This window comes from Protomyctophum parallelum (assembly GCF_964188405.1).
Source record: "Protomyctophum parallelum genome assembly, chromosome: 17".
NCBI classification, from domain to species: domain Eukaryota; kingdom Metazoa; phylum Chordata; class Actinopteri; order Myctophiformes; family Myctophidae; genus Protomyctophum; species Protomyctophum parallelum.
The window spans coordinates 43,035,134-43,046,486 of NC_139719.1; the positions used below are offsets into that span (position 1 = coordinate 43,035,134).

At 43.5% G+C, this 11,353-nt stretch overlaps 1 protein-coding gene across 1 annotated transcript; it reads right to left on the minus strand.

The window, feature by feature from the left end:
- Positions 1–1,156: 1,156 nt before the first annotated feature.
- Positions 1,157–10,639, minus strand: LOC310874784 (kelch-like protein diablo; the record flags this gene model as incomplete). The annotated part of the gene is made up of 10 exons (XM_083787648.1): positions 1,157–1,230; positions 1,290–1,458; positions 1,675–1,818; positions 2,350–2,544; positions 4,544–4,678; positions 4,863–5,123; positions 5,384–5,467; positions 7,083–7,214; positions 7,749–7,994; positions 10,496–10,639. The coding sequence occupies 10 exons, from the start codon at positions 10,637–10,639 to the stop codon at positions 1,157–1,159; spliced, it is 1,584 nt and encodes a 527-aa protein (XP_083643774.1).
- Positions 10,640–11,353: the final 714 nt, after the last annotated feature.

Here is an 11,353-nt window from a genome sequence, read left to right on the forward strand (position 1 = left end):
TAATATGCATACACAACTTGAAATGTCTTCATATATATCGCTGAAGAAATTCACAGAAATTCATCAAAATAGTTCCAGTGTGTGGTGATATAATATAAGCTGCTGGGCGCTTATATTAGCCATTTTAGCCGATTTAGATCGCCTCGAGAGTGTTTTGGCTACATCTAGCTGCTTCAGCCCTTAGAGTATATATATGAATAGAGAAGGCACCCAGAGGAAATCTTGAGGCGAAATGGACATAGTGGCCGAATGAAGGTATTGCAGCCTGGCCCCAAACATGAACGCGCTGTCCTTGACTAACATATTGTACACGTTCACGACGGACGACGCTCGTGCGCGTTCAACGGCAGCGCGTTCATGTGTTTGGGGCCACTCACCATTGCAATCCGTCCCAGAATGCACTCTGTTCCTACCAGGAAGGAGGAGTGAATCCGCCTCATGCGCTTTTGAGCAACTCAATGCAAGTGGATGGAAGGAGAACTCGGGTGTCTTCTCTATAGATATATATACACTCTATGCTTCAGCCACATCCGGGATAACATCCGGTCCGTCGCTGAATGTCTATAATGGCTATAAATCGCTGGGCGCTATGATTTAATGGATTGCGGATTAAATAATCCCGGGCGTTCGGGGTGTTAAATACCTGTGGATTAACTATTTATTTAGCGGCATCACATTCTTTAATACTGTACATACTGTACAGAACCCAAAAAGGGGTTCCCGCCCAGAATGGGTTAAGTTGTGTACTATTTTTTTATTTTACATCCATTTAATGACTTTTTCTTACCCGTCATGTTTCTTTTATGTCTATTCGTTTGTACTTTGTGTATAATAATAATAATAATAATTATTATTATTATTACTTTGTGTATGGACCCGAGTCCGCTAATAGAGTTTTCATTTATTGAATTCAGAGGCAAGACAAAAGTTGATCGACAAGTGGATTGAGTCGACCAACTTCTCACCTGAGACGACCATGGCAGGACTGTCCGTTTTCATGGGCAAGTTTCCAACTGTCCTCCACTCTTTTGTCAGGGGATCGAAGCTGTCAAATGAGTTGACGCCTTTCCTTTTGCGCTTTTCTCCCACTGCCACGATCACTGCATCCATTGGGGGAGAAGGAGCAGCTCAGACAGAGTACATTCAAGAGTTTATTTCATGAAAAGAGACCACATATCTCACAGACGGGCATGCTGGCCTTTGGAGAGATGTCGACTTTCAGCTCGTCACCTTTTAAAACACCAAGATATGTATGTCCAAAAATGGCACATGTTCAACAGGGTACCTACCGGTGGTACTGCGTGGGTGACGGCGTGCTGTGTCAGAGTATGGCTGCTCCCCCTTGGCCTCAGAGATGAACCTCTGACAGCCCTGCTGTTCTTTCACCACCTCCAGACTCTCAACCACAGTGTGGAGGTAGGAGGGACTGATGAGAGGCAGACGGATGTGCTCCAACACCTTTAAGAACACACAGAACAATATTATATACAGTATAATGTGTTTCACCCAATATCCAGTTGGACTAGTAAATAATAAAAAAACATGCATAATACCAGCAAGTTATAACACATTATAGATGTCAAGCAAGCAGTGGGCTGAGGGCTCTGTTCTAGAAACTACCTTGTATTTATAGAAGACCCCTGACGTATCGACAGGCAGAAAGAAATGACTGACCTGTCCAAAGCTCTGCTTGCGGGTAGGACTCTTGTCTAACCACAGCATGGCAGCCTCAAACACCATGTCCTCCTCAGGAACATTCAGATGGTCACTGGAGAGAACCTCCGTCAGCCTTTCCACGGAGAGAGAGAGGAACGCTTCCTATTGGTAGAAGAGACTACGGTAGATTAGCTGATAGATGAAGACCCTGTTCTCATACTTGGGGCGGCAGTGGATCAGTGTTAGAGTGCCTGGATGGTAACCGTAAGGTTGCCAGTTCAAACCTCCAGGCTCCTCCCAGAGTTAGTGTCGAAGTGTCCTTGAGCAAGACTCTGAACCCCTGATTGCTCCTGATGAGCTGGTTGGTGCCTTGCATGGTTTCCGCTGCCATCGGAGTGTGAAAGTGTGTGTGAATGGGTGAATGTAATGCACAATCTCTGTAAAGCGATTTGGGTAAAGGCGCTATATAAATGCACCATTTACCATTTCATACTTGAAGTCACATTGTCTCGACCTGGAAGGTGTTCACTGGTGATAGATGATTTGTTAAGTGAAATGGACATGTGACTGTCGCCGAAATACATCTAATCTCTGTGACTGACTGTTTCTACTCAGGTCTGGTTGAGTAATACGTTTGTAAAACGAAGTTATAGCAGAAACCAAAAAAAACGAAGTAAGCCTCAAATCACTGACCTGCTGGTATACGACACTGAAGTGTTCCTCGATATAATGCAGGCTTTCTGTCTGTAAGAATTTACAGGAACGGGCCTCGGCGAAGCAGTACATCTCCACACAGTTATTCATGTCCACAACATGGTGCACCATGTAGTCACTGCACTCCTCTCGAACAACCGTGACGTCAAACATCACTGCGGCTGCTAGCAGGGCCTGGAACAAATTAACAACACGTCTTTGTTAAGCACCGATATAGTAGCCTGGGTTGGGTTCCAACCTGATTCGCTGCGTTCCGCAGATGACGTACGTAACAGGTAACATGGCTACGTAACAAGTGACGTTATGAAATGCAATGAGTTTGCATGTTCTTACGTGTCCCCTAGAGTAGATATCCTCACATGTTCTCCTGTGTCCCCTAGAGTAGATATCCTCACATGTTCTCCCGTGTCCCCTAGAGTAGATATCCTCACATGTTCTCCCCGTGTCCCCTAGAGTAGGTATCCTCACATGTTCTCCCGTGTCCCCTAGAGTAGGTATCCTCACATGTTCTCCCGTGTCCCCTAGAGTAGGTATCCTCACATGTTCTCCAGTGTCCCCTAGAGTAGGTATCCTCACATGTTCTCCAGTGTCCCCTAGAGTAGGTATCCTCACATGTTCTCCAGTGTCCCCTAGAGTAGGTATCCTCACATGTTCTTACGTGTCCCCTAGAGTAGATATCCTCACATGTTCTCCAGTGTCCCCTAGAGTAGGTATCCTCACATGTTCTCCCGTGTCCCCTAGAGTAGGTATCCTCACATGTTCTCCCGTGTCCCCTAGAGTAGGTATCCTCACATGTTCTCCAGTGTCCCCTAGAGTAGGTATCCTCACATGTTCTCCAGTGTCCCCTAGAGTAGGTATCCTCACATGTTCTCCAGTGTCCCCTAGAGTAGATATCCTCACATGTTCTCCCGTGTCCCCTAGAGTAGGTATCCTCACATGTTCTCCAGTGTCCCCTAGGGTAGGTACCCTCACATGTTCTCCCGTGTCCCCTAGAGTAGATATCCTCACATGTTCTCCAGTGTCCCCTAGAGTAGGTATCCTCACATGTTCTCCCCGTGTCCCCTAGAGTAGGTACCCTCACATGTTCTCCCGTGTCCCCTAGAGTAGATATCCTCACATGTTCTCCCGTGTCCCCTAGAGTAGATATCCTCACATGTTCTCCAGTGTCCCCTAGAGTAGGTACCCTCACATGTTCTCCCGTGTCCTCTAGAGTAGGTATCCTCACATGTTCTCCCCGTGTCCCCTAGAGTAGGTATCCTCACATGTTCTCCCCGTGTCCCCTAGAGTAGGTATCCTCACATGTTCTCCAGTGTCCCCTAGGGTAGGTACCCTCACATGTTCTCCCGTGTCCCCTAGAGTAGATATCCTCACATGTTCTCCAGTGTCCCCTAGAGTAGATATCCTCACATGTTCTCCCCGTGTCCCCTAGAGTAGATATCCTCACATGTTCTCCAGTGTCCCCTAGAGTAGATATCCTCACATGTTCTCCCGTGTCCCCTAGAGTAGATATCCTCACATGTTCTCCAGTGTCCCCTAGAGTAGGTACCCTCACATGTTCTCCCGTGTCCTCTAGAGTAGGTATCCTCACATGTTCTCCCCGTGTCCCCTAGAGTAGGTATCCTCACATGGTATCCTCACCTTTCTTTTGTTAAAGGAGAATTCCATACTAAAAGGCTTTCTTACCTTTCTTTGTAGTTGTTACGTCCCCATCAAAGAGGTCCAGGTGTTATTTTGTGCAAAAGCTCCTTATTGGCTATTTCCCCTACCATAAGCCCTAAATGAATTGCATTGAATTGAATGGGATGTATGGGGTGTTGTGCTAATTCGCTTATTTCCATCGAAATAAGTAGTAAAGTGTGCCGCTTGGGTTATTATTTACATTATGAAGAGAGGATATATACAAAAAATATATAATTTTGAGCGATGGAAATAAGCGAATTAGCACAACACCCCATACATCCCATTCAATTCAATGCATTTCATTTAGGGCTTATGGTAGGGGAAATAGCCAATAAGGAGCTTTTGCACAAAATAAGACCTGGACGTCTTTGGCGGGGACGTAACAACTACAAAGAAAGGTAAGAAAGCCTTTTAGTATGGAATTCTCCTTTAAGAACCGATAAATATAGGACAATAATGTTGAAAATTAGGTTTATTACGCATTGTACATTACCTGCATATGTGCCTTTGTGGTGCCCACCACACCAGTGTAGGCGTAGTTCACCAATACTCCAATGGTGTGAGGTTCCACTCCACTGATGGTCACTCTGTCCTGTGTGGACTCCCTCATACCAGACGTAAACATGGCCTGTGCAGGTCGGAAAGGACAATGGTTTGAGTGTCCATGCCCCTAATTGTCCCCTAATCACTGTGACATGCCTACCCTTATGTAGATTGTGTAAACAATTCATTGACATAATCAGTTCAGATCAGTTCATATAAAAGCCATGTTAAGAACGCTACAGCAGGTCAATAAACGTAAATGTATTTACCTCAAAGTAAGGACTGAGGGTGGCCAGTACAGCGCGATGGCAGGGCACCTCCTCTCCCTCACAGCACAGAATCACATCACACAAGACACTGTTGAGACGCAGCCTGTTGAGACCCTCTAACAGCTTGTTTTTATGGTCGGGGTCCAAATAATTCTCAATCTCCGATGGAGGTTGACGCATCAACATTTTACCTAGAGTGGGATGCTCGGGGTCCACATACACGTCAGAGCCTAACGGGAGACCGGTGGCCTTTTTGCACTCCTGAAGTGCAAAAAGAAAGCAAGAAAATAAATGTATCTGTAAATAAATGTTTTGTCCAATGCGTTTTTTACTACTTTCCATTGGTTCAATACTTTCGAAACAACACACAGACATAAAGGGTGGTCAATAATAGCACTGATTTATGGAATAAAATCAAAAACCTCAAAAATGGAGTTATGAGGTTTCCATCCATCTTCCCCTCGCAAACAGCAACAATACGCCCCAAACCCCTCTCAATATGAAAAGCAACAAATCCTTACCCAACGTTTGATGTTTTTCATGTATTCACAGCAGGCCTCTCGAACACCCACGATTTCCAACAAGTCTGACGCCGCTAGCAGGGCCTATAGAACAAATGAAGAAAACAATAAATGTAAGCACTGATGCTATGTAGGACAAACATGGAGACAATGGCTGGGTTTCTCAAAGAGTTGTGGTGTAAGAGTTGTAGTGCTGCACATGCTCAGTTGCTCCTCTAGGCCGCACACAGAAGCCTCAGCTTATAATGCCTTTTAATATTCAAGAAAGCTATAAAGTATGAAAATACAACAGAAAAAAAAACCAAAAACAACAAACAAAAGCAAAACAAGACAAAACACAACAAAAAACAAGACAAAAACCAAAACATACAGACAAACAAAATGGACAAGGACAAAAAACTAAAGAAAAAAAGTATTTTGGTTATTCTTTTATGATATCAATCCACTTTATAATTGTCTATCACATTGTTTAAGAGTATATGTATATATATATATATATATATATGTGCGTGTGTGTATATATATATATATATATATATATATGATATGATATAGTACTTTATTGTCAGTTCACACTGAAATTTGTCTTGCGACACAGCAGCCAAGTATGCAGAAACACATATACAAAACACAAATAACAAGACAATGTACATACATAAAGACATGAGCAATATCCACCGCTTAGATTATCCTGTGGCTACTACATCTCCTGATTAAGCCTCAAATATATATATATATATAATTATATATATATAATTATTTTAAAGAGTAAAGAGTACATTTTAAAGAGTAAAGAGAGCCTACTCTCAGTTGTCCTACCATACCAGGCCTCAAGCCTGAGGCCTACACCAGGCCTGAGGCCTACACCAGGCCTGAGGCCTACACCAGGCCTGAGGCCTACACCAGGCCTGAGGCCTACACCAGGCCTGAGGCCTACACCAGGCCTGAGGCCTACCATTGTGTGGCACATCTATGCACGGAATGTCTATGTTCACAGGCTTCTGTGTGCGGCCAAGAGGAGCAACAGAGCATGTGCAGCACTGCAACTCTTACACCACAACTCTTTAGCCAAATTCCAATACCCAATATCTCGGCCACTCGCTCACTCACACTCGCTCACTCCAGCATGGCAAATGACGGTGAAATTGGTGACCTGCCAAATATGTGACCATCTTGTTCACACAACTATTACATGGAAGTCTTTAAATACATGGCCTAAATACAGTTAGGTTGAACTCTGCTAATGAACAAACTGCAACAATTGACATTAGGACACATTTACATCATGTGATTGTCTACACGGTTGTCACATATTTCAGCAGGTCACCAATTCCACCATAACACCACCTTGCTGGAGTGACTGAGTGCGAGTGAGCGAGTAGCCGAGATTCTGGGTATTGGAATTTGGCTTTTGAGAAACCCAGCCAATGACTGTTTATTTATGATGATGGTAACTGGGCATGTAATGATATATCGTATATCGATATATTAATCCTGACATATATGCATATATACATATGATCGATTTAATAAATATAAAAATCGATTAAAAAACATTATTAATTATTATTATTATTATTATTAGGGGGGCTGCTTTTGGAGAGAAATGAGACAGGTGAAGCCTGCAGAGGGGAGCTGTGTGTGTGTCTGACTGTGCCCAGGTGATGGTCATTGATGCTCATTAATGGCAACACATTACCTGTACATTATCGGCGCAGAAGGACACCTCAGACGTGTAGGCGTAGTTCACCAGCAATGCAATCATCTGGGGTTCCTCTCTGATGGTCACTCTGTCCTGTGTGGACTCCTCCGTGCCAGATGTAAACATGGCCTGTTGGAAAGCAGAACGTTTGGCTTCAAATGTCCACACTTTAGCTCTTACATAAAAGGGACACTTCACCCTTTTTGCAAAATAATATATGTTAATGATGTTTAGAAGCTTTAGAACACTTTCCTGGGGGTATTTATGTGTGTAATATGTGGTTTTAGTTATTTTAGATTGTAGCAGTGAGCCTCTGATGTCATGGACACTGGTCTCACTACCTTCCTGGACTACAATTCCCATAATACTTTGGTGCACTGCTCCTCCTTGTGGATAGGGGAGGTCTGTCTTACTGAGTACACATGTAGTCCAGGAAGTAAGTGATCCCAGTGTCCATGACATCAGAGACACCAGGCTCACTGCTACAATCTAAAATATCTAAAACCACATATTACACACATAAAGACCCCCAGGAAAGTGTTCTAAAGCTCCTAAATTTCATTAACATATATTTTTTAGCAAAAAGGGTGAAGTGTCCCTTTAATGTAGCCTATGCCCCAGACCAGACGGACGGTAACTTGAATTGAACTTGGATTAATTTACCTCAAAGTAAGGGCTGAAGGAGGCCAGGACAGCGCGGTGGCAGGGTATCTCCTGCCCCTCACAGCACAGAATCACATCACACAAGGTACGGTCGAGACGCAGCCTGTTGAGAGCGTCAAAGATCTTTTCCGGATGGCAGCCCGACGGAGTCATACGCACACTTCTGTCCCCCTCCTGGAGTGCAACGTCGGCACCACCCAGAGGGCAGGGGGGTGAACTGCAGGCTTCCTGAGCTGCTGGACCAGCCTGTATGACAGGAGTGGACGGACGGTGTCGGTGAGACCAGCATCAGAAAACCTCTTCTTGATTGAGTTAATGTGTGATTAATGTTACACAATTATAGTTAACTCAATTATAAATAGTAGCAGGAAACATTTTGTACATCTTCTCAAGGAATGCTGTGAATTTAACCAATTCTGAATGGGAACCCATTTTGGTGTTAGCATCATGTTATGCTTTAGCTATTGAAAAATAGCAGATCTACAAGCTTGTAGGTCTGCTATTTTTGAAAAATCGAAGAAAGACTGACATTTTTAGAATCTGATCTCAGGTCAGAATGGGTTAATCAGACCAGTGTGTGTCCTAGTGGAAACCTCGTATGAATCTGATCTCAGGTCAGAATGGGTTAAAAAAAAGGCATACAGGCTGTAGGTAGGTGTTGCTTTGATACCGTGTATGAGGACAGTTCAGGTAAACCTGTTGTCATGCAAATTATTTGGGTACTTGGCACGTCGTGAATCAAGGGGGAGGGGCGTGGCCGGCACGCTCACCGCCAGTGAACCAGTTTGTTATGCAAGAAGGTACTAACCACTGGATTCTGGCTGCATATTCTAGGGCATGGGGTTCTCAACCTGTGCGTATGGATGGACCCCCATGGGGGTCCCCACATGGTTTGCTGGGGTCCGCAGATGACAGTGATGTGACGATTTAAGGCTTTTGAAAGGCCAATTCATTCATAGTCCAGTTTTGGGTGAACAGGTGACCACCGAAAACAGCAACATGACGTCACTGAGCCACGGTGGTCACCGCTCTCTCAGTGTGAGGGAGTAAAAACAGAGAGATGTGTTGTTATGAGGCTCACACAACACATCTCTCTGTTTTTACTAACCACCGTTTCAAAAGTAATCAACAAACTATGCTATAAAAACTGATCAAACATTGGCCAAGCTGCTATAGAAGAAAGAGGCAACAATTTAAAGTTGAACATTTAATGTTTAACATTGTTAAACATTGTTTATTTTCAGCCATTGGATATAGTCCTGCAACAAACAGTCAAAAAGTGCTTTAGTTTTCGAGATACCCCTACCGGAGTTAGGACCAAACACAACATAGTTTTTCCTCATCTCTAAGGCCTCCCATACATGAAATGGATTCTTGTATAAAAATATTTTACTGCAAAAGTGGTGAAATTGTTATTTAAAGTTATACACCTCAAACTAAAAATAAAGCCTGTCCGTCTGGTGGTTGAGGCACTTAAAGGCATGTAGATTCACAATGGAAGCTCTGAGAGGTTCAAAACTTGGCATACTTGAAGCCAGAACATACCTCTACAATAACTCAAATAACAGAAATGAATAACTTGATTATTTATATTTATGAGGATAATATTGAGATTTGAGCTTGATGAGGGAACATCCGGGTCATGTGCTGCAAGATAATAATAGTTAGTAGTTCCAATCTAGGCTTGCATATTTCTCTATTGAAGCGGCATCTATTTGTTCACAATTTCTCATTTCTCAAGTTTGAGACATTTCATACATTTTAGGGACTTCTACTCAAGTGATTTGTTTATGTTTTCCCACCCTTGATAAGTGAAGTAAAAATAAAACTAATGTGATACTGTAGATTTAATTAGTTTTATTTCCCCCCGTTTGGGACACCATATATGTTTTGTGCCATAACTCCACGATTATGCAAGATACATTTACACAATTGGTATTGCTGGATTCAGTAGAACCTCACCTTTCCTACAAGCCATCATATGTGTTGCTATGACAATCCATTCCAGAGTCACTACAAAGTAGAGAAGACATCTACATAGATGTACAATTCCGCCTACTGTAAGTATGTGTTCAAATGACTATATCTCATATTGACATTCAGATATTGACATTCAGTCTTTTCTAGAATGGTATGTTCTGGCTTCAAGTATGCCAAGTTTTGAACCTCTCAGAGCTTCCATTGTGAATCTACATGCCTTTAAGTGCCTCAACCACCAGACGGACAGGCTTTATTTTTAGTTTGAGGTGTATAACTTTAAATAACAATTTCACCACTTTTGCAGTAAAATATTTTTATACAAGAATCCATTTCATGTATGGGAGGCCTTAGAGATGAGGAAAAACTATGTTGTGTTTGGTCCTAACTCCGGTAGGGGTATGCCGACTTCTGGGGGCCATTGTCGCAGTACTAATAGTTAGATCTTGTTGAGCTTGACACGTTCTAGTGTGCACGTGGAGGGGGGGGGGGGGGGTTGGGGGTTCGAATTTCAGACGCCCGTAGATGCTAGTAGGCCCGTAGTTTTGAAGCATGTCATGGCATCCCATATTTTAGTGGCACAAGAGCGAAATTAATGCAGTGTGACGTGTTGTGAACTTGTAGATCTGCTATTTTCAGCGTGCAGCATGCATTCATTCACAGAAGACACGTTATGGAATCCAAATGACTGAAATCAATCAGATTGTGAGGATCGTGTGAGGTTATAAGGTGCGGTGCTGGAAAAACCTGGGCATTAGACACACACTCACATGGTCAGTGTCCAGTCTCATCCTCTTGGCAATGCCATGCTCAAAGGTTACCAAGTGGGCAACCTTGCTATGTGTTGCCATGTGGGCAACCATTGGTGATTCTCTCCGGCAGGCAGCATCCAGGTCCAGGATGTTGTCAGCCATGGCTGAGGTGCAGTGTGGTGGAGAGAGGACATACGTATATGTTCTCATGTCGAGACAGCCCTTTGAATTGAAAGAACACACAACATTACTATTTACATTAGCTCTGGTCCATAGCTCTAATGCTCTGGTCCATAGCTCTAATGCGTTGCATTTAGAGCTATGTTACGCTCAACTTCCGCCGCTCGCATGAATGCAGACCAGCCTCTCCTCTTTAGTGTAAATAAAATGAACGCTTTTGCTACCAAAACAAAGGTGGGTTGTGTCATTAGAAAGCCTACTTTCCTTAGTGGATGCACTCTGAGCCCCCCCTCCCCCCCACGTATAAACTGTACTTCTTGGCCAAAAGGGGATTTTGTTTCCACCGGGAAAAAAAATACTTTTAGATACTCCACTGTGCCCAGAGAATTGCCCCATAGAGAATATTTTTCCTCCGGTAAAAAAATCCCTTTCTGGCCAAAAAGTACAGTTTATACGTGTGGTGGGGGGCTCAGAGTGCGTCCACTAAGGAAAGTAGGCTTTCTAATTACACAACCCACCTTTGTTTTGGTGAGTAGCAAAAACGTTCTTTTTATTTACGCTAAAGAGGAGAGGCTGGTCTGCATTAATGCGAGCGGCGGAAGTTGAGAGTACTTCAGTCATGTTTCAGGGCTAGTAGATTTGTAGCCCCTTTCGGGACCCTACGTAAAACTTTTTTGATATTTTGTTGAGTTTTAC